General features: G+C 37.8%; 1 protein-coding gene across 2 annotated transcripts; it reads right to left on the bottom strand.

Annotated features, from left to right (window-relative positions):
* Positions 1–4,450: 4,450 nt before the first annotated feature.
* LOC114655793 (gastrula zinc finger protein XlCGF58.1-like) lies at positions 4,451–22,823 on the bottom strand. Of its 2 annotated transcripts, XM_028807024.2 has the most exons (4): positions 22,460–22,823; positions 21,602–21,722; positions 7,892–8,541; positions 4,451–6,083 (listed from the first exon to the last, which is right to left on the bottom strand). In XM_028807024.2, exons 3-4 carry the CDS (start codon positions 8,487–8,489, stop codon positions 4,522–4,524), a joined length of 2,160 nt encoding a protein of 719 aa, XP_028662857.1. In that variant the 5' UTR covers positions 8,490–8,541; positions 21,602–21,722; positions 22,460–22,823; the 3' UTR covers positions 4,451–4,521. The 2 variants fall into 2 exon arrangements, with proteins under 2 accessions (XP_028662857.1, XP_028662858.1); XM_028807025.2 differs by lacking the exon at positions 21,602–21,722.
* Positions 22,824–24,797: the final 1,974 nt, after the last annotated feature.

Raw genomic sequence — 24,797 nt, 5'->3', positions numbered from 1 at the left:
ACAGGGGCGGCACGGTGGCGCAGTGGTAGCGCTGCTGCCTCGCAGTTAGGAGACCCGGGTTCGCTTCCCGGGTCCACCCTGCGTGGAGTTTGCATGTTCTCCCCGTGTCTGCGTGGGTTTCCTCCGGGCGCTCCGGTTTCCTCCCACAGTCCAAAGACATGCCGGTTAGGTGGATTGGCGATTCTAAATTGGCCCTAGTGTGTGCTTGGTGTGTGGGTGTGTTTGTGTGTGTCCTGCGGTGGGTTGGCACCCTGCCCAGGATTGGTTCCCTGCCTTGTGCCCTGTGTTGGCTGGGATTGGCTCCAGCAGACCCCCGTGACCCTGTGTTCGGATTCAGCGGGTTGGAAAATGGATGGATGGATGAATGTACAGTAAGTATACAGTATATGTAAATATAGAAATCCATTCATAATCCATTTAAACCTCAAAATTATAAAAAGTTATATAGGTACAGTGATATCAAAGCATACTATAGCAATAATCCTACATTCTGTGATATAATAGTTTCAGAAAAAAGTTTGGTGGGGGTTGTGCCATATACACCTATGTCAGTAAAAATGGTACAGCCATTTTTTCCATTCAGCGCTCATTTCAGTCATGTGGCTGCTATTAGCCTCCCTAACCTGCTACAGAGTCCAAGAAAAGAAAAGCTTATGAAGAAAGAAGAGAGTTTCAAGAGAGAGGTGAGGTAGAATAAATAATTATGACAAGCAGGGAGGTTCCTGTGTGTCTTGTTTGTAAACTAAAAGTGCTAGTATTTGCTTGTTGATGTACAGTATTCTGGCCTGTGTTGTGTATAAAAAGTGTTATTTTTGGACCTCAGTAAAACTGAGTTTGACACCCCTGGTTTAGAATTACCAACCTTCCTATTTTGCATGATTTTGTTGCTATAGGAGGAAACTGGAATATGCAGAAAAAATCCATATAAAGTTGGGGAGTTTACACTACAAGAATAGATTTTTTAATATGCAGGTTATTTGAACAATTAAATTATACTTAAAAATGAAAAATGGTTAAAGCTCTGATTTCATTCAGTGAAATGAAAATAATAAAAAAGAAAATCAGACAAGGTGCAAATGCTTAATTACAGTATTACATGTAGTGTATCTTTTTCTAACTGCTGTACAGCTTGGATCAGTCTTATAATAAGTATCCATTCATGAGAGTGACATCAAGTTGACACTATATTTACAAATAAAAAAACTTTTCTATGATGTTTTTTTTACTTCAGTTGAATAGCAATAACGTTAATTTAATATTTTAAACATAGTAAAACAAAAGATACAAGTCATTTTAGATAAAGATACTTGTAACTATTGCACATAGTACTCCATCCATCCATTTTGTAAAAAGCACTTTTTCTGTTATATGGTTGTGGATAGCTGAAACCTAATCCAGCTGCTTTAAGAACAAAGCAATAATTAGCCGTGATTGTTATGCAAGTCCTCCAGATACAAACTCTGCCAAAATTATAGAATCACTACTCTTGGAGGATGTTCATTCAGCTGTTTTACTTTGCCTCAAAAAAAATAAAAAAACACAGATATAACACAAAACTATTTTACTTAACAGCTGAACATTCTGACATTGTAAAACATTCCTCCAAAAATTAAATTGAATGAATCAATGGCACATTTCTTCAGACCAAGTAGATGAGGAAAAAATTATGGAATCATTAACCCAAAAAATTACATTTAGTACTATGTTGCACCTCCTTTGGCTTTTATGAGAACTTAAATTCTTTGAGACATGGACTTCACTAATGAAAAACAATATTCTTCATCAATCAGATTCCATATAGCAGTTCACAGATCAGCCTTGCAGGATGAAGTCTTGTTATGGACCATTTTTTTTCATTTTCCACCATACATTTTCAATTGGATTGAGATCCGGACTGTTTGCTGGCCATGTCATTGAGTTGATATGCCTTTCCTGAAGAAAGGTTTTAACGCTCTTTGTTCTGTGGCAAAATACATTATCATCTTGAAAAATTACTTCATCATCACCAGACCTATTTTTGATTGATAGAATGAGAAAAGTGTCCAAATTTTCAATGCATACCTGTGCATTTATTGTAGAGGTAATGATTGTCCGCACCCCTGGTCCTTTGCCTGTCATGCAACCCTATATCATCAATGTGTGTGGAAATTTGTTTGTTTTCTTCAGGCAGTCATCTTTATATGTTTCATTGGAACAGCACCAAACAAATGTTCCAGCATCATCTCCATGGCCAATGCACGTGTGTTATTCATCACTGAACATTACTTTCATCCAATGGCTCTCATTAGCCCACTGTAACCTTGTTTTGTTCTGTTTAGGTGTTAATGATGGTTTACATTTGGCTTTTATGCATGTAAATCCCAATTCCTTCAGCTGATTTCTTATAGTTCGGTCACAAATATTGACTCCTGTTTACGCCCACTTGTTTTTCATTTCTTTTGTTGTGCATTTTTCTGTTTTCCAGGTATATTGCTTTGAGTTTCCTGTCATGACAATTTGACACCTTCCTTGGTCTACCCGTATGTTTCCATTTTCTAACTTACCCATTTTGTTTGTGACACGGCAGAATGAGAATAACCAACATCTTTTGCCACACTCTATGTTGAATTACCTTCTTGAAGGAGTTTTATAATCATTTCTGTTGCTTCAGCTGATAGCTGTTGTTGGAGCCATGTTTCCTGTCAATCAGCCAGATGCAACAGCATCTTTTTTTTTTGCTTTTGGGAACAAAGTGAAACAGCTGAATGAACATCCTCCAAGAGTAGTAATTTCATAATTTTTGCCAGGGGTTGTATTAACTCTAACAGAAAATAGGTGTCTACATTACACATTATAATGTTTTGGGGAGTTGAACTGTAAAAGATCAGAAGCCCCTAGATACAGTGGCATGCAAACATTTGGACATCCTTGCTTAAAATTCTGAGAATAGTTAAGTGAGCAGAAGATGAATTGCTCACTAAAAGGCATAAAGTTAGATTACATTTCTTTTCAGCATTTTATGCAACATTAGTGTATTGTTTTTGTTTTGTACAATTGTACAGTGAAAAAGGGAAACGAACACCATGCAAAAGTTAGAGCACCCTAATATATTTGAGGTCTGAGGTAACTTTTATCAAAGTCTCAGACCTTAATTAGTTTGTTAAGGTTATGGCTTGTTCATGGTCACTGGCAGGAAACCCCAGGTGATACAAACTGCAAAGCTGTGTAAATTCTCTGACTCCTCAAACCTTGTCCCAGAAATCAGCAGCCATGGGTTCCTCTAAGCAGCTTCCTAGGACTCTGAAAAATTAAATAATTGATGCTCACAAAGCAGGAGAAGGCAACAAGAAGACAGCAAAGAGTTTTCAGGTAGCTGTTTCCTCAGTTCATAATGTTATTATGAAATGGCAGTTAACAGAAAGGAGGGAGGTCTGGAAGACCAAGAAAACTTTCTGAAAGAACTTCTCAGTGAATTGTTAAAAAGGTAAATAAAACCCCCTGTTTGACTTTAAAAAACCTACAGGAAGATATAGCAGACTCTGGAGTGGTGGTGCACTGTTCTACTGTGCAGCGACATCTGAACAAATAGGACCCTTCTTGGCAGAGTCAGCAGAAGAAAACCTTTCCTGCATCCTAGCCATAAAATTCAGTGCCTGAAGTTTGCAGATGAACATCTAAACAAACCTGATGCATTCTGGAAACTAGTCCTGTGGACTCTGGAAAAAAATGTGCATGGTATGTTTGGAGAAAAAAGGGTGCTGAATTTTAGGGAAAGAACACCTCTCCAACTACTAAGCTTGGTGGGGATCGATCATGCTTTGGGCTTGTGTTGCAGCCAGTGGCACAGGGAACATGTCATTTTTAGAGGGAAGAATGGATTCAAATAAATACCAGCAAACATCATACCATCTGTAAAAATACTGAAGTTAAAAAGAGCATGGGTCCTACAGCAGGGTAAAGATCCAAAACACACTTCAAGATCTACAGTGGAATACTTCAAGAGGGGCAAGCTGACAGTTTTGCCATGGCCCTCATAGTCTCGTGTCCTAAACATTGTTGAAAATCTGCAGATAGATCTCAAAAGAACAGTGCATGCAAGATGGCCCACTAATCTTGAAGAATTAGAAGCCTTCTGCAAAGCAAAATGGGCGAAAATACGCCAACTAAGAACTGAAAGACTCCTAGCTGGCTACAAAAAGTGTTTACAAGCTGTGATACTTGCCAAAAAGGGATGTTACTAAGTACTGACCATGTCAGATGCCCAAATTTTGCTTCAAACCTTTTTTTTTCCTTTTTACCTGGGAATGATAGAAATAAAATGTAATCTTGCTTAAAATATTCAAGAAATATCATCTATAACTTTACGCTTTTTGGTGATCAGTTCATCTTCTGCTCACTTGCTATTCACAGTAAAAGGCATTTTCAGCAAGGGTGCCCGAACTTTTGCATGCCACTGTATATGTAACCCAGCTTGTAAGATATTCATTTTATTTTATATATACACTATAAACATAATTCCATGTGTACTACTACATACTTGTCTCAACCAGAGTGAATTTTGTGGTGTTTCTGAAGGTGATTTTTTTGAGTGAACCTTTTTCCACATTCAGTACAGGAGTACGGCTTTTCTCCAGTGTGAATTCTCTGATGCAGCTGAAGACTAACTTTCTGTGTAAATCTGTTGCCGCATTCTGTACAGCTGTATGGCTTCTCTCCAGTATGCACTCTTTGGTGTAACTGAAGACTAATTTTCTGAGTAAATTTATTCCCACATTCTGTGCAGCAATATAGATTCTCTCCTGTATGGATCCTCTTGTGCAACTGTAAATGACCTTTTTGTCTGTAACTTTTGCCACATTCAGCACAACAATACGGCTTTTCTCCAGTGTGAATCCTTTGATGTGCCTGGAGGCTGATTTTCCGTGTGAATCTTTTTTCACATTGCATACAACAGTATGGTTTTTCCCCTGTATGAATTCGCTGGTGCCTTCGAAGCCCATGTATCTGTTTGAATCTTTTTCCACATTCTGTGCAGCCATATGGTTTTTCTCCAGTATGAATTCTCTGATGTTTTAAAAGATCACTTTTTTTTGTGAACCTCTTTCCACAGTCAGGACAAGCATGGGGTCGGTCTCCAGTATGAATCTTTTGGTGTTCTTGGAGGCTAACTTTCCACGAAAAACATTTTCCGCATTCAGTACAGCAGTAAGGATTCTCTCCAGTATGAATTCTTCGATGTTCTTGAAAGCTAACCTTCCATGTGAAACATTTACCACAATCCACACAACAATATGGCTTTTCTCCAGAGTGTAACATCATGTGTTTATGAAGGGATGTTCTCACAGTAAATTTCTTAGCACAAATTTTGCAGTCATATGGCTTCCCTAAAGTGTGAGCCCTTTGGTGATCTTCAAGACTCACTTTTTGTGTAAACTTTTTTCCACATTCTGTACAAGAATATGGCTTTTCTCCAGTATGAACTCTGTGATGTTTCTCAAGGTGATTTTTTCGTGTAAATCTCTTTCCACATTCAGCACAGCCATATGGTTTTCCTAAAACATGAATTCTCTGATGTTCTTGAAGACTAATCTTCCAAGCAAAACTCTTACCACATTCTCTACAGCAATATGGTTTCTCTCCAGTGTGAATACTCTGGTGTTCCTGTAGACTAATTTTCCAAGTGAAACTCTTACCACACTCTGTACAGCAGTAAGGTTTCTCTCCTGTGTGTATTCGTTGATGTATCTGAAGGTGACATTTCTGTCTAAACATCTTCCCACAATCACTACAGTAATGTGGCTTCTCTCCAGTCTGAATTCTCTGATGTTCTTGGAGATTAATTTTCTTTATAAATGGCTTTTCACATTCAATATGGTTGTAAGATTTCTTATCAGTCTGATTTCCCATGTCAATTTCTGCAACTGTTGTCTCCGTTATCTTTTTCTCATTTTCATTGTTAACAGAGAACTGGTGGGGTTTTTTCGAGGTTTCAAATTTAGCAAGCATCTGATATGATGTAAAAGGTTCAACAGGATGAATTTGAATGCTATCACATGTCTCCAGAGGTCCAAAACATGAGGGCACTGAAGAAATTCCTTGTTCATCTAAAAGATATTTGACAGACAGAAAGACAGAGATTGATTTTTATTGGGCATAATTAAGTTAAAAAAAATCTAATTTTGTGTCATGGTTGTACTGTACAGGCTGTAGATCAATTCCATTCACCCAGCTATACATATACAGAATACACATCGTGATCACTGGGTACGATCCTATAGGGTGTACCAATCAGTTATAGGACACAATTATGCATCTACCCACACATACTCACACCTGGCCAAATCAGAGATGCCACATGTCTTTTGGGATGCATAACAAAAAAGTGACAACAACCAAACAATGTATTTGAACTCAAGACACCAGATATATGATGTGGCACAGCTACTGATTATGCCACCACCCTAGCCCATAGCCGACAGGAGATCGAAAAATTGTACTTTTCTATTAAACTGTGTAGAGTGCTGCTTTACTGTTAAAGCTTTTCAGTTATATTGACTTTATATTATTGTGCTTTACAATTTTACATGTGTGTGATATTGGAAGATTCCATTACTGATTCCTGACAATGTAGTGAAGGATGTGATTCTGGTAGTGTTTCATTTTTAATGATTACTTGCTGTGCAGTAGATTATTCTGAAAGCAAGAACAAAGCTTTTACTTCTACAAAGGTGTTTAGTGCCATTCTAGGCAGCATAGGTTGGTTGCAACATGGAGAAGATTTGGAATAACTTATTTTTTGTATTTATGCCCGAAGGGTATAGTATATCTCATTGTGGGTTTTTGCAATATGCTTGGAATGAAAAGCAAAAGTGTTGCTCACTACCATCATTTGGGTAAAAAAGGGAAAGTAAATATTTAAATTCATCTAGTTAATCTTAATGGATGTGAGGACTATAAGAAGGCTGGAACCTCAAAGTACACTAGGCAGCATTGTCCAGCTGGGTCACTCAAATTCCCCATACCTGACTTTTTGTGGAGCAACATTAAGATAAATATTTACAAAGACAAACCATAAACAGTTGCTGAACTGATGTAGAGAGTTTCATAGGGGAATCTGAAAGAATTGACATGACCTTGATATTTTCTATAAAGTGGCCTAGTACAAAAAGAATGCATGAATGACTAAATAACTAGTGAGACACTTAAGCACTATTTGGACTCTTAATTAGATGTGCACTTGATAAGAATAAATTTAAATAAAAATCCTTTTGTGCTTGACTTCAATAATATATACTAAAATTGACAAATGTAATAATGATGAAGATTTTACATTTTAAAATGTGTTTGTATTCTATGTACCACCCTTTATGAGGACCCTTGCTTAGTGTTCCTTTTCTCATAAATTGTCTTTACTACAAGTATACAAGCCTGCTTTATTTTATCTTAATGTTCTGTCTTCTTTATACAAATATTACATTGTTAAATAAAATCAAACTTAAGGCAGGTAGCCTGTCCACAGTCTTTGATGCATGTCTGGTTTCATTTTCTCACTCTATATAAACTCCTTCATCTAGCGGCTTGGACAAGCCTTGAGGTTTTATTGATTATTTAACTGTCTTACTCAAAGACAAACCATGTAAGCTTGTATACAATCGCACCTTGTAATGATTTGGGACATGTTTTGATTGCAGAGTAATATTGCTGTTTTGTCTGAGGAGACTATGTGCAGGCACATGTAGACCAACATGGGCTGTGTTATAAAAGGCATCTGGTGACATTCACAATATTGGATTAATGCATTCATAAGTGTGTGTTTTTATTATTACCATTATTAATAATAATAAATGTCATTGTCTTACCTACAGTATATAAAACCATGACACTTGTTATCTCTGTTATTGCTTGAACTTACTTCTTTCAGACTTAGCAGTAAGAGATGGCAGTGGTCCTCTCTCCTGATCTCTGCAGGATGTGTCTTGTACAGCCATTTCATTATCCCAAAAATATCCAGATTTGTCCTGATCTTCAAAAACAAATGATAGTGAAGGAAAATTAGGTCTCTGAATGAAATCAAAATTAGCTGTCTCTTTTGTATCAGAGACATTCTCTACTTTAAAATCTTCTCTGTCTAAACTATCAGTAGGTTCATGATCATGAATTTTCATTTGAATCAATGTCTTGTCGAAAAACTCCTTTTTTATATTAACAGAACATGCCGTATTGTCAGTCTCGTTATTGTCTATGTATGCTTGTTCACAATTTTCTTCTTTAATGTAGACACCCTCATGGGTACAAATCTCCTCTTTAATGCTGACAGACTCCTCATCTTCAGTTTCCTCCTTAATGTTGAGTGATACTTTCTGTATGTCCTTTTCTACATAAGCATTGCCATCAAGCATAGAGTGCTTGTCATCTCTGTCACTGCAACTTTCAGAAGATTCCAGCTGTGAGTCATTCAGGACAGATGCAGTGAATTTTAAATGCAAGATATTATCCATCATGTTAGCCATTAGACTATGGAAACTCCAAGTAGCAGTATGTGGCAAAGTTGCTGTATATTACCTGTGTGGGAAAAAATAAGATATGTCTTATTCAAAAATGTCCAACTTTGTGTTAACAGTCAGCTAAATTCTAACATTTTGGTTCAGTCTTTTAACAGAACTGTGAACAGCAAAAAACCATACAAATATGACAGAAACCCTGTTTTATTTGTTGTACTAAATCCAATGCAGTCTTGTGTGATTTACTGTAGATATGACTAGCATTTCTTTGGAAATGTACACTCCTCTGTTACATAGCAGTCTGAATTAATGTGTATTTTATATTTAACTGTTGATATTGTTATTTTTGAACTGTTATTTTGCACATTTTTATGTAGTTTCTGTTACATTTATAATTCTGCTTTGTGACTTTAAATGTTCTATGATGTTCTGTGCTCTGTAGGTGGAGCCCCAGGAGGTGAAGCCACCCTGACATCACTGCTGGTTGATTCTCCATCTGGCTTTATGTTGAGCCAAGAAGGAGATTCAGAAGCACAACCTTGTAGTTATTTGGATTTCAGTTAGGGATTTTTTTCTTTTGGAATTACTGTTTTTTTACTGATTATCCTTTGCGCTGTTTCTTGGATTATACTTTAGTTTAAGTGTATTGCCACCTTTTTAGGCAACTCTTTTTTGCTGTTTTGAATATTTTTTGTTATTCTTCTATTTTGTTAATAAAAATCCTTTATTTATAACTATTCCTTGTTTGCTCTCTTCACACATGTTGAATGTTTTTGGTGACCTATTTCTGGTGGGGATTTTGTTATATTTTGTGACTCTTTAAATTCTTTAATCCAGCCTCCCATTTTTGAGGCCTGCTAGGCCAAGAAGCCTGCAGTTAGCTATTTTGAAACTAGCGAGTCTCCTTGGACAGGCTGTTTAGTTTGTGGCCCTACCTTTATGGTCTTTTTAGGAGGCCTCACACACGTTTTGCTATGATTGGGACTCCTGACCACAACACCCTCAAGTAATTTTACTTCACTGTCTAAACAACCTTTGTCATATATCAGCATTGAAATTAAGCTGAATGACAGTACCAACTCAGCATTCAAATGGGAAGAGGGCAAGGTGGCCAACTTAATAAGAAGTTGGGGAAACTGTCAATTTAACCCAACTGCCAAGTGTTTACTGAAGGAAATGGTGTGCCTCAAAGAGGTATTTTTCTGAAAAAGAGTTGTGTGGACTGACATTGACATAAGTAATCAAATGCCTTTCTCCACACTCTAAAATTGATAAACCACTTTTTCACATCCAAGCCCTCCATATCTCACCCTCACACCTGCCTCCTCTCTTGTATCTAGAGGTTTCTATCTACATGTAGTGCACTCAAAGCAACAACCACTAATTTTCATTTTCTCACACTTGCCATCACAAGCTGACAACTTTGCAAATACAGTGATCCCTCGCTATATCGCGCTTCCCCTTTCGCGGCTTCACTCTATCGCGGATTTTATATGTAAGCATATTTAAATATATATCGCGGATTTTTTGCTGGTTCGCGGATTTCTGTGGACAATGGGTCTTTTAATTTCTGGTACATGCTTCCTCAGTTGGTTTGCCTAGTTGATTTCATACAAGGGACGCTATTGGCAGATGGCTGAGAAGCTACCCAACTTACTTTTCTCTCTCTCTCTCTTGCGCTGACTTTTTCTGATCCTGACGTAGGGGGATTGAGCAGGGGGGCTGTTCGCACACCTAGACGATACGGACGCTCGTCTAAAAATGCTGAAAGATTATCTTAACATTGGCTACCTTCTGTGCAGCTGCTTCGTGAAGCGACATGCTGCACAGTGCTTCGCATACTTAAAAGCACGAAGGGCACGTATTGATTTTTTTATCTGTCTCTCTCTGCTCCTGACGGAGGGGGTGTGAGCTGCCACCTTCAACAGCTTTGTGCCGCGGTGCTTCGCATACTTAAAAGCAAACAGCCCCATTGATTTGTTTGCTCCTTTGAAGAGGAAGATATGTTTGCATTCTTTTAATTGTGAGACTGAACTGTCATCTCTGTCTTGTCATGGAGCACAGTTTAAACTTTTGAAAAAGAGACAAATGTTTGTTTGCAGTGTTTGAATTACGTTCCTGTCTCTCTACAACCTCCTGTGTTTCTGCGCAAATCTGTGACCCAAGCATGACAATATAAAAATAACCATATAAACATATGGTTTCTACTTCGCGGATTTTCTTATTTCGCGGGTGGCTCTGGAACGCAACCCCCGCGATGGAGGAGGGATTACTGTAACTTGCATGAAAATAACATTAAGTAGTGCAGCAAGCTGTAAGCTGTAGATATTCATGGTGGTCTATTAGGTCACATTTGTCTGGCGAATTTGTTTCTATGTATTTTGCACAGCAGGGACACATTCACGATATATATCTATACACACTAATATTGGACTTGAATTACTTGCAAAACTAATACTTTTGAACAGTTAGACAAAAAAATCAGATATGAGCCAAAAATTGTTATTGAACCACTTTTAGCTTCAGTGGGAATGCAAGCCAAAAAAGTACTTAAAAGTGTTTACCAAAATAATTAGTTCCACACAGAGGCAAAAGAAATTCCATAACAACACTTAACAACCATGAAATAGAAAACATTTCCACAAAGTACATAAACAGTTTATTAAGTACTATCCCCTCAGAACACTGTGTTTTTGGATGGCCCACAGAAACTACTACAGGTTATAGTTTTCATCCCAGCTCATTACAGAAATTTGAATTCTGCCTGTATAAATAAACTTGTTTTTGGATTTACAGTAAACTATAGTATGTACACTTGTTTTCTAAAACTGCATTCACACGAACTATGCTTGCAATATACTGGATCTGATAATTGATAATGTTTCCACTCTGGCAACAAATGCTAGTAAAATACTAGAAATGTACAAGTAAATGCCCTGTGATACTAACCAGACAGAGAGGACAGGGTGTTACACCAGAATAAATGTGAATATTTTATTTATTTTCAGTAAACATCTATACCATTTCAGGCTAAAGCCTATTACTACTAAAATCATTGATAAATGGACAGTAAATGCCCAAATAATACAAAGTCATGACAAATTCACATACTGTAGTGCAGAAAAAATGTCCTCAACTTTACTTCTGATTCGATGTACGACCAATCCTGGCTGATAACATAATTTGTTGTCTAATTGTGTGGCTTTCATTCTACCTCATCAGATTATTCCTATATTATATTTTTCTTTTCCATGATATAGGAGGCATATGGGATGGACAGGCATCTGGCAGGAAGTCTGGAAGATCCCTTACCTGGACGGGAGGCCCCGAGAGTACAGAAAGGCATCCCAGCCAAGAAAGGGAAGGAGGTTGCACCCGGACAAGAATCTCTAAGGGATAGATGGACATCCCAGTCTGAGAAGATTCCCTACACAGATGGGAGGCCCCAGGCAAATGGACAGGTATCACGGCCAGACATGATTGTAGTACCTTCCCTGGCTGGGAAGAGGACAGGGAAGGACTGACGCAGAGGAATATTTATTCCTCCAGAGGACAGGTGGAAGCAGCCCTCCATATTGTCACCCATTTGGGAACCAGCAGGGAATGCAGAGAGTTGTAGTCCGGCAGCACAGGCCTGCTGGGGTCCGTGGGTGCCGCAAGGGGGTGCTGCAGAGAGATGCACTCCCCAATTTATGGGACTTCAATATGCCCTGGAAGTACTTCCATCTGGCAGTTGCCCTGGCACTGGAAGTACTCCCAGGTCCTTAATAAAAGGGGCCGCACTTCCTTATCCAGGCGAGTTGGAGCTGGGAGGAAGGAAGGCAACAATCGACTGGAGGAGGGCAGTGCGGTGGAGAGAGAGAGAGAGAGAGAGAGAGAGAGAGAGAGAAAGAAAACCTGTCCTTGTGCTACTTTGTGGAGGAATTTGGTTAAATAAACCATCCATTATTTGAACCTGGGACTGCCTTTGTGTGATCATGTTTGTGACTTGCTGATGGCCCGGTTCTATCACAATGAATATAATTTAAACAATTTGTAGACAACAGCAATAATGAGTTTCTTGAAAGCATTGTAACTAAAGTAGCATGTTAAATCTTTCATAATCTGCATGCTCCCTGACCCACTCGTTAGTGCTTCTTAGACTGACACAAATTGCACTGAAAGACAGAACTCATTAAATTCACATCATAACAGTCCTATGAACATTTTAAAAAACTAAAATTTACACATGACAATTTTCATGATGAAATACAATAATGCGTTTCTACGATTGTAATTTACAGATACATTAAGTTGATTTCAACTATTCCTACTGTTACTATTATACATGTATACAATTGTGTATTTGGATGTTCTTTAAAAGGTTTGAAGAAGCTGGTTTCTAAGGTTGCAGCTAGATTTACTCTGAAGGAGATGCATGGAAAGAAAGAAAAGGGAAGGAGAGTGTTATGTGGTATAAAAGTGTCCACAAAAGGCACTTTAACCTCTATTGGTAGACAAGTTAATACTGGGAATGCCTAAATTATTAGTCTTGATTTACATGTAAACCCCACATTACTTTCCTCTGTGACATCCACTCATCACTCATTTCAATCACACAAATCAAACAAACAGAGCAGGGTCCAGAGAGATGGCTATATCCCTCAGTTCTCTCATCCTTACCCCTGAAAGGGATACATAATACACACAGAATGGGCATAGCTTGCACCTGAACAACCATACATGACAGACTCCAACAAGGCTAGACTGCTGCCTTTAAATGAGCTAGATAAATAACAAATCACCCGGACAAGCTCACTGGAGCAGATGATATCAATAAACAAGACAAGTTTCACTGAGAATATATTCATACTTATCATTACTAATGTTTATTTACAGAGAAAACCAGGCAATAAATACTAGACGTCAAATGTGGAAGAAAAGGATACAACCTGAATGATTCTAATCAATGTCTTTACAGCAAGCTTTGCTTCAGTATAACCAGGAGAAACATGTCCATCTAATTTGTAGAATTCATTCTACTTAATCCAACTAAAGCATTCCTTGAAAGTATGCAGCCCTGGTCTGCTTCTTCTTTGTTATGGTGCATTTTACATGGTGCTGTTCCTTAGTCCTCGGACAGCTTGATTATTCTGTGTGTCTTGAGAACTGCCTACACCCCCTTTCTCTCTCATCTCAATGGTACACTGTTATGATTTCCTCTCTCAAATACCACTGCACCTGCATTTCTCAATTGTATAGCATCTACTATATTTCAATTGCTGTATTCTTTTTTATATGTAGACTTGAATATTTTTAGTAAGTGACATTAGAACAACTCTGAATTTACCCTTGAATATCTTACTCTTCCATTAACCTGAACTTATTTTAAGCTAATTATGAGATACAAGTTGAACAACAAAGTCCCCTAAAGCTCCCATGTCACACCTTCTTACAGATATATACACACTGGTTAGTTTCTCCAAGCTTAAACATAAAACATTCTAAACGATAATGCTTCTGCCTAACATTTGCTGTACATTTGCTTATTTCTTCCAGAATGCTTTGTATTAGCATGTTTATTTGCATCCCATAATTCAACACATTAATATTCGTAGTTTATTCCCTTCAGTTTGTTTAGTTGATGGTTCAAAAGAAGAACAGATCTACCGGATCCTTTTTCTAAAGTGGCCTAAAACTTGGCCTACAATTTCTTCTAAAACTTTTACCTTACTCGCTAGCCCATCAAACACTTGTCTTCATTAAGCTTCTCCCTTTGCATCTGCTCCCCACTTCCCCAGCTGTCCCAGACAGTATGATGTCATTAGGAGACTGCCTTGTCAGTGACTAAGCTGTCATGTGCCTGCATTTACTTTCTTCAAACCTTTTCCCTAAACTCGTGGATAAAGGCACACATGTAAAAGCAATGCTAGTTTTCTCTTTTACGCCCTGTGTGTAGTCTTGGTCACACAGTTTATACACTTGACAGTTACATCTTATCAAAATAAAACACTCAAATAAATATTACTAGTCTTATGTAATAAACTAAAAAAATTCAATTTCAAAACCCCATTACAGACAGAAATAGAGGTTGGCACGACATTAGTAATAAGACTGCATTAAATAAAACCCACTGAAAAGAATGTGCCTGTGTCTCTGCCCATCAGCTTACAAACCCAATACTGACACATTACTTAAGTTAAAGCATTGGCTTTTAGCTGATACCCACTTACAGTATACTCCCATCCTCTTGCAGCCTGCTTACACCTACCATAAAGGTTGACTGTACAGGTGATTTACAAACACCATGGACTTGTTATGGGTATTGAGGCAAAGTGGTTTTGACATTGTCATCTAAGGACAGTTCAGAAGTATGTTAAACTTTCATTTGATTTTTCACAGTTTTTGACTTTAACTTTGTTCTCAATGATATTGATTTCTGAGTTTTGGTTTCTAGTGAAAGATTGGTTTATCCATCCATCCATCCATTATCCAACTCGCTATATCCTAACACAGGGTCACGGCTGTCTGCTGGAGCCAATCCCAGCCAGAACAGGGTGCAAGGCAGGAACAAACCCCAGGCAGGGCACCAACCCACCGCAGAAGATTGGTTTAATCTCCTGTTATTTAACTTGGCACAAATCTTCTTATGGCATTCTCTTATTTAACACTTGAAATGAGATGAAGTCAAAATGATGTTATCATAAAATATAAATAATTTTTAAGCTTTGTGAAAGTGCAAGAAACACAAAAACCTCATATTTGGAATCTGTACATGTTAAAACCCTATAATCGCTATACAATGAGAAATTCTGCTAGAATTTGCATAATAAATTCTTGAAAACCAGAGATCATAATTCTGGGTGATAGTGGGTAGCATCTTTTTGTATGCCTGCTGACACCTGTAACTAACCCTCAGATAGTAATAGAACTACAATACAATACAGCACATCAGCAAACCTACAGAGTTGTGGAAAATAAAGTTTAAAGGTATGGCTACAGGATATGGAAAATGTGCTTCCCTTGACCTCATAAACTGTTCGGTGTCATCAGGTTTATCCAGTATATTAATTGAATGTTGAGAGTTATTGTGAATTAGTATACAGTAACATTAACTTCAATTATACACCAGGACTAGAAATTCATTCTTGAAATGGGAGGAATCACCCCTTATATTTAACACAAACAAGGTTTACTCTGAAGGAATTAAAATTTATATTGGGAGTGGGTTCAAATACTCCCTTACTGATGTTTACAGTAGTGTATAAATTTTTGAGCTGATAAAAGTTATCATCCAGTCTTTTCAATAATTTTATTTCTGCTAGTTTAACTTTGAATAATGATTTAATTTTACATGTACAGATTTCCACTCATATTTGTCCAAAAAGCTAGACTTACCAATAATAAAAAATTGCATCAGTAGAGTATTACAAAAAATCTGCATTGTAAAATACAATACATATGTTTTATTTTGTTTTATCCATGCCATATTATTTTTCCTATCAGATAATAATTTTATGCAGCATTTACACAGTCAAGCAGTCAATACAAGGCTGTAAGTGTAAATGCTTTTACTTTTAAAAATTGAGATATTTAGTTAAAATATAATCATATTCTAAGCTTAGGTGGCACAATAGGATCTAATGATTAGCACTGCCACTTTACAGATCCAGTGTACTAAATTCAAATCCAGCACCTGATATTCTAATTCGAATTCCATGTTCTCCCTTTGTCTTTGTGCTTTTCTTTTGTGTACTCCAGTTTTTCTCCCACATCCTCAAAGCCTTGCAGATCTGGTTAAATGGTCCCACTGTTAGTGTGGGTGAGTGGACCCTGCAATGGATGGGTACCCTGTTTAGGCCCTTTTCCTGCATTGTGCCCAGTATTGTGAGGACTGGCTTTTGCTTCCTGCTCCTCTAAACTGGAATATGTGGGTTTGAGAGGAGATTTCTAAAAGACCTTTAACAGAATGTTTTATCATAGGGAACAGCATCTTATAAAGCCCTATTTTTTCTGTTTAAATGTTCTTTTTAGAGTTAAAGATTTGGCAGCCGTATCCATGGGTATATAAAGAGCAGATTTTAGGAAAATTATCATTGAGCAGCATTTCTGGCCGTATTGTATGTGTGTTAACTGATTTTGCTTTTCAGATTCAGGTTTAAAGGGAGTCATCCCACCACATACATTTTAAAGAAATGATAATTATGAGTGTCTTCTAGTTTCACAATGCAGCCTTGAGTTGGCAATGATCAGTTTGTGAAATAAAAAGAAGCAAAGTTGAATATGAACTCAATAAATAATTCAACTCCACTCCCTGAATTTTTGTATTGATATGAGCACAATAGTATAATTCAGCCTGTTTTATCCTCTGATATAATAAAGTTTAGTCGAATTTCTTCTAAAGTGCAGTGTAAACACATGGCATAATGTGCTGGCTACATCTGTTGTGTTTCAGCCAGAGTTCCCAAAGGCTGGGGTTCAAATGTCTCTTATATGTGTTTTTTGTTAACTTTTATGTTCATATCATTGACCTTTTAGTTTCTTTATGTCTGTGCTATGTGTCTTGTGGGTGATTCACCAAGCAGCTTGGCCACCTGCCCATCACCTCAAGGGACTACCCTTAGCCCTATAAAAGTGAGAGCTCACACTTCTCAGCGGTTTATTGAATGTGCTTGTAGTGTAGAGAGTTTTGTTGGATTTGTGGTTATTCTTTTGCTTTTGTGATTTTTCACCCCTTTTTTTTTTCAACCATCCTTCAACTCCTTTTGCCTCTTATGCCCCTTGGAGCTTAATTTTGTTACAGGGTATTTTGTAATAATAAATATTTATAGTAAAGATTATTTGGTAACCTCTTTGGGACTAACTGGGATTTGAAGGCTTTACCACCGCTGGTGAGCATTTTTGAAACTCTGGTGCTACGGAACGCTGGTTCACAAGGGCATCTTTAACACTAAATAGATGATCAGATTACTGAATTCTGCAGCTGTACAGCAACTGCAGTAGATAGGTGAGCTGAACAAAATTTAAACAATGAAACCAATTAATTCCTAAGTAACAAATTAGGCACAATTACAAAATAATTTTAAAAAGGTGAATATTCTAGTAACAAGCCAGAAGGATTACCTACTGAATAAGTATGCCCAGGAAATCTGTGCATTAAAAAATACAATATGCAGGAATTACTAAATTTGTGTGAGATACCTCCAATCTGGAGTCTAATTTCAAGCAGTTGACACCTGCATTTAGCCTAATTAAAAACTAGACTGTGTATTCTTGCTTACAGTAATATTAAACTCAAATTTAATATTTATATTTCTCTGCATTTTTACTTGATTATCATAACACAACCTATTGCATGGGATATATTTTTGTGAATCTCAGGTCATAAAACGCAAAAACATAAGTGCAGCATAAGGACAACAGTAATTATACTCTAAGTGGCCCCACACAACCAGTTTAAAAGCGCTTATACATACTAATTAAATTAATGTAAGGGACTGTAAGGTCAAGACGCTAAGCTGATGCATCACACAGCTTAAGGATAAATTCGGTTATGAAACCTGATAACCATATGCCTAAGCTGTTTACTAAAGAAATTAAAGAATACAACCAGTCAAATCAGAACTTCTGGGTTTCAGGTTTTAGCCTGAAAGAATACAGTAGATTCACAGTGGAGGGTTGTGTCCTGAGGTATTAGGAGTGCTATATAACCTTCTCTAAGATTATAAATAACAATGCTAGTAATCCCAGAGTCTTATTCTCGACGATTGATCGTCTGTTAAACCCAGGTAACTCAAAGGAATGCCTCCTAAGTACTTCCAGTAAAACCTGTGAGACTATCGCTGTATTTTTCAATCAAAAAATTAATGATATTAGAAATAATATAGTATATCTCCCCAACACTAAGGATCCTCCTAAGCCCCAGTACTCCGTTATAAACAAATTAAACTCTTTCACTAGGATAGATTTACCTGATTTACATAAAATAATTTCTCAAATGAAACCCTACACCTGCGTCCTTGACCCAATACCAACAAATTTTTTCAAAGAAGTATCGGGCGTGCTAATTGATAATTTTCTTGACATAGTAAATTCGTCATTAGATTCGGGGGTCTTCCCAGACTGTCTTAAGACTGCTGTAGTTAAACCCCTACTTAAGAAAAATAATCTCGACCCCTCTGCTCTTGAAAATTTTAGACCCATCTCTAACCTGCCTTTCTTAAGTAAAATTCTAGAGAAGGCAGTCATTATGCAGTTAAATGAGCACCTCAATAAACATGCAATTCTTGATAAATTTCAGTCAGGTTTTAGAACAAATCACAGCACAGAAACTGCACTCGTTAAAGCAGTAAATGATTTGCGGGTAAATGCAGACAGAGGTCATTTATCTGTTCTCATCCTCTTAGATCTGAGTGCCGCATTTGACACCATTGATCATAATATTCTTAGAAATCGCCTTAGTCAATGGGTGGGCCTCTCTGGCAGCGTCTTAAATTGGTTTGAATCGTACCTGGCAGGGAGAAAATTCTTTTTTAGTTCTGGTAATTACAACTCAAAGACACATGATATCCTATATGGTGTTCCACAAGGCTCTATCCTGGGTCCGCTGCTCTTCTCAATCTACATACTTCCATTAGGTCAGATTATGTCAGGGCACAACGTGAGCTACCACAGCTATGCTGATGACACACAACTGTATTTATCAATTGCACCTGATGACCCCAAATCTCTTGATTCACTAACACAATGTCTAACTTGTATCTCAGAATGGATGAATAGTAACTTTCTCAAATTAAATAAAGAGAAAACTGAAATCTTAGTGATTGGCAATAATGGATACAATGAGGCTATTAGAAATAAACTGGATGCAATAGGATTAAAAGTCAAAACGGAGGTAAAAAGCTTAGGGGTAACTGTTGACTGTAATCTAAATTTTAGATTGCATATTAATCAGATCACTAGGACAGCATTTTTTCACTTAAGAAACATAGCAAAAGTTAGACCTCTTATATCATTGAAAGATGCTGAGAAATTAGTTCACGCGTTTGTTTTCAGTCGACTAGATTACTGTAACGCACTCCTCTCAGGACTACCCAAAAAAGACATAAATCGTTTGCAACTAGTGCAGAATGCAGCTGCTAGAATCCTTACCAGGAAAAGAAAATCCGAGCACATCTCTCCAGTTTTGATGTCACTACACTGGTTACCTGTGTCATTCAGGATTGACTTTAAAATTCTGCTTATGGTTTATAAAGCCTTAAATAATCTCGCCCCATCTTATATATCGGAATGTCTGACGTCTTATATTCCAAATCGCAACCTCAGATCCTCAACTGAGTGTCTCCTTAGAATTCCAAGAGCAAAACTTAAAAGAAGTGGTGAGGCGGCCTTCTGCTGTTATGCACCTAAAATCTGGAATAGCCTGCCAGTAGGAATTCGCCAGGCTAATACAGTGGAGCACTTTAAAAAAACTGCTGAAAACACATTACTTTAAAATGGCCTTCTCATAACTTCACTGTAATTTAAATCCTGATACTCTGTATATCCAATTCATTATACAGTGATCCCTCGCTATATCGCGCTTCGCCTTTCGCGGCTTCACTCTATCGCGGATTTTATATGTAAGCATATTTAAATATATATCGCGAATTTTTTGCTGGTTCGCGGATTTCTGCGGACAATGGGTCTTTTAATTTCTGGTACATGCTTCCTCAGTTGGTTTGCCCAGTTGATTTCATACAAGGGACGCTATTGGCAGATGGCTGAGAAGCTACCCAACTTACTTTTCTTTCTCTCTCTCTTGCGCTGACTATCTGTGATCCTGACGTAGGGGGTGTGAGCAGGGGGGCTGTTCGCACACCTAGACGATACGGACGCTCATCTAAAAATGCTGAAAGATTATCTTCACGTTGGCTACCTTCTGTGCAGCTGCTTTGTGAAGTGACATGCTGCACGGTGCTTCGCATACTTAAAAGCACGAAGGGCACGTATTGATTTTTTTATCTTTCTCTCTCTCTCTCTGCTCCTGACGGAGGGGGTGTGAGCTGCCGCCTTCAACAGCTTTGTACCGGCGGTGCTTCGCATACTTATGAGCCAAATAGCCCTATTGATTTGTTTGCTTTCCTCTCTGTTTCCTTTGAAGAGGAAGATATGTTTGCATTCTTTTAATTGTGAGACAGAACTGTCATCTCTGTCTTGTCATGGAGCACAGTTTAAACTTTTGAAAAAGAGACAAATGTTTGTTTGCAGTGTTTGAATAACGTTCCTGTCTCTCTACAACCTCCTGTGTTTCTGCGCAAATCTGTGACCCAAGCATGACAATATAAAAATAACCATATAAACATATGGTTTCTACTTCGCGGATTTTCTTATTTCGCGGGTGGCTCTGGAACGCAACCCCCGCGATGGAGGAGGGATTACTGTAATAACTTTTCATGGTGGCTCTAAAATCTGTACTAACCCCTACTCTCTCTTCTGTTTCCTTTTCGGGTGTCCTTTTGGTGGTAGCGCAAACTCAAAGCACCATGATGTTCCAACAATGATGGATGGATTAAAAGCCAAAAGTCTGTATGACCATCAGCATCAAGTGACTCCGTGAGAACCCTAACTACAAAGAGGACTATTTCATTTGTTAGGTAGAATGCCCAGAGGGGACTGGGCGGTCTCGTGGCCTGGAACCCCTACAGATTTTTTTTTGTTTTTTCTGTCCACCCTGGCCATCGGACCTTACTCCTTTTCTATGTTAACTAATGTTGTCTTATTTTAATTTCTTATTTTGTATTTTATTTTTATTTTCTTCATTATGTAAAGCACTTTGAGCTACATTTTGTATGAAAATGTGCTATATAAATAAATGTTGTTGTTATTATATCATCAGGAGATGTGAAAATATGTATGGTTCTAGATCTGTGCAAGAGTAATTCCAAAAACGCTCCTAAAATCTTTAAATGCCTCATAAAGAATTGAATGTAGTAAGTTTTCTTAATATCCTAAAATATTCATTGACTTTAAATTGTTAGAAATGGTTTTAGAAAAGACTGTGTCCAGGAACATGAAAGTTTTTTTCCCCACATAGCTTAAACAAAAAGCATTTGCAATCAAGGACCTAATAAACAACTGGTAATTTCATTCTGTTCCTGTACCATTTTGACAGGAACCGCCTGTTATCCACTACTGATTAATGAGCATGTTTTATTCACCTCAAATGGATTTGACAGTAGGTATCTCTCCTTTGTTCCAGGTCACTGGGATCAAAGACCAGCTCTGGGATTTGAAAAAATGCATTTAGGTCAGCAAAAAAGCTTAAATGATACAAATGAATATAACATCAATTAATACATGACTTAAAAAGTTAACTTTATTTTTGATCAATTCACAAAGTATTAAATACTTCATATAATTAAATAAAGCATTTCTTTCCAGCACTCAAACTAAACGTCCTTTTTCTAAAATGTAGATACCAAAGCAGTATTGGGAAAATTACTGTACAAACAGCATTCAGTCAAAGATTTAGCACCCACAACTTAAAACTGGAATTTGAAGAAAAAGGCCAGGTGCCCAGCTATCATCTTAGTTTATAGGCTCGAAAATCTGGAAGCCGTCTATTACAAAATCATCATGTAGTAAGCTGTTAAGTTTTAGCCTGTGCCAGTTTTAGAAACAATGGGCGAAAGGAAAGTGGTAAACTGTGCGGGAGAGCCTGTCCTCATCTGGAGAACACATGCACCACAAAATTCCTTGCAACACAACCTTGGGAAGCTCCAACAAATTAAATATTTATTTTGAAGCCTCCAAAGTTTACATCTCCTCGATATATTTAAAGTGAAACTCTCTAAAACCTGCGGGTCTGCTGTCTCGACAGGCTTTAATTAATTAAGGATTATAAAAATCATTGTTATTATAAAATATACATAAAGCGACTGCACACGTAATACATTTAAAATGTTAATAAAACAAATAAGGGTTGTGTAACAACATCAATCGCGCAAAAGAATTTTTACCTTCTGATGTCTGAAAAACTCGTGCTAAAGATGGCTATTTTAACATTTAGCGGCTTTGTCCGTTACTCCACAGTTCTTTCGGATTTCATTTTGCTAAAATGGAGCGGCTAGTTAGTATGTGACTCTCTCGTTGCCCCACATTCGCCGAGTATTTAGATAAAGTAGGCGTGGCGGTGCGCTTTTCATCACTAAGAATTAAGTGAGAGTGAGTACAGTACCGCAGCGCTGGGGGGCGGTCAGTGCGACGTTCAGAGTGAAACGAATCAAAACGGCGAATAAACTCGACGCACTTCTTAATCACTTAAGGCATGTAGGACATGGGGACACCTTTACACATTGGTTTATTTAAATATGAAGGATGTCTATTCGTTAACACGCATTCCATCCTCGCAAAGAAAAGGCACAGGATTTGCAGACAGTGGACTGAAAAACAAAGTGTTCTCAACAGAAACAACTCTCCGCCATGTTGAACAAAATTTTTCACGGCGGGTGGGACAATGACATCACACGCCGACATACTCAGCGCCCCCTCCCTTTCACTAGGAACCAACAGAAACGTCATTTAGAAGGCTTGAAATACAGAAGTGGGGGTGTCTGAAGACATAAAATCAAGAAAGTGGGGCTTGTTATGCTTTTTGACACTTGAAGAGAAAATTAACCTTGGAGTACGGCTATTGTAGGATCAAGCTTTCGTTGTTTTTTTTTTCATTACTGAAGCTTCACTAGCATAATCCGTGTGTTCTGTTTCATTGCGTCATAACTCGAACAAATCCTGTTCTGCCCGTCCACGGATGCAATTTGTACGGTGTGGGGTGGTTAGCTGCAGCCACACTCCTGTCAGTATGTCAAGGGTGTGGACTGGCGGGCCACAGACCATTTAAAGGAATGCACCCTCTGGGTGACAGGGCCTTCTTCTGTACACTGCCCAGACGTTGGAATGATCGCCCGAAATTAATGAGATCATCAGACTCCATTCGTTCTTTTAATATAAAACAACTTAAAACTTACCGGTTCAGGAAGGCTTTTACCTTAACCTAACTCGCTGCCCCTTCTTTTAGTTCACCTCTCAGTCCAGATGCTCAGGATAATTTGTGTTTGTGTCCTATAATAAATTATGTGAATTGTTCAGGCATTTCTTTTAGTATTATACTCGTTTATTTTTTCTTTTATTGTGTTTAATGTTTTTGTATATCCTGTGTTCATTTGTTTGTTGTTCTATGCAGAAACTATTTGTTTCAGTTTGTTTTAAGCACATTGAGCATGGGAAAGGTGTTACAGAAGTAAAATGTATTATTTTACTATTAATGTTCCTAGTGAGCAGGATATTTATATATTTACAAAATTATATATGGATATGATTTCCTGAATATATATTTATGATATGTATGCCTATACAGTGTCATGCAAATGTTTGGGCACTCTTACTTAAAATGTCTGTTACTGTGAATAGTTCAGTGAGCAGAAGATGAACTGATCACCAAAAGGCATAAAGTTAAAGATGACACATTTCTTTAATATTTTAAGCAAGTTTACATTTTTATTGGCACTCCAAATGTCAGTATTTGGCGGGGCTTCCTCTGGTGAGAATTCAGCACTCAGCCTCTTTCTGTAGTGTTTAACAGGGCTGGAGAACACTTGTGGAGGGATCTTGGACCACTCTTCCATGCCGAACATTTCCAACACATGGAGATTCTTGGGTTTTCTCTTGTGAGATGCTCTCTTCAGTTGAGACCTCAGATTTTCATTTGGGCTCAAATCTGGGGACTGAGAGGACCATTGCAATACCTTGATTCTGTGTTTCTTGTTAATTTTGATGTGTGCTTTGGATCATTTTCTTGTTGGAAGAACCAGCCACGACCTAGTTTCAGCCTTCTCGCAGAGGCAAACAGATGTTTGGCTAAAATGTTCTAGTATGAAATGGAATTCATTATGCCACTGATATTAACAAGGGCCCTAGACCACTTGCAGCAAAACAGCCCCAAATCATCAAAGAGCCACCACCATATTTTACTGTGGGTATGTGGTGCCCTGTTTTGTATGCAGTTCTGTTTTTTCACCAAATATGGCAATAGTGTACCTGGCCAAAAAGCTCACTTTTTGTCTAATCTGACAACACACAGTTTCAGTTGTATCCCCAATGTTGCTTGGCAAAGTTGAGACACTGGATTTTGTGTCTTAGACCTGACCAGGAAAGGCTTCTTTCGTGCCACTCGTAAATAAAGCTTCTGGTCATGGAGGTGTCATCTCACAGTTGATGTTGAAACAGTAAATCCCCACGATTCAGCTAAACTTTGCAGTTGTGAAACTGTGCTCTTTGGGCTCCTCTGCCTCTCTTACC

Source organism: Erpetoichthys calabaricus, chromosome 8, assembly GCF_900747795.2.
Source record: "Erpetoichthys calabaricus chromosome 8, fErpCal1.3, whole genome shotgun sequence".
Taxonomy (NCBI): domain Eukaryota; kingdom Metazoa; phylum Chordata; class Cladistia; order Polypteriformes; family Polypteridae; genus Erpetoichthys; species Erpetoichthys calabaricus.
This window is presented reverse-complemented; position numbering and strand designations above follow the sequence as displayed.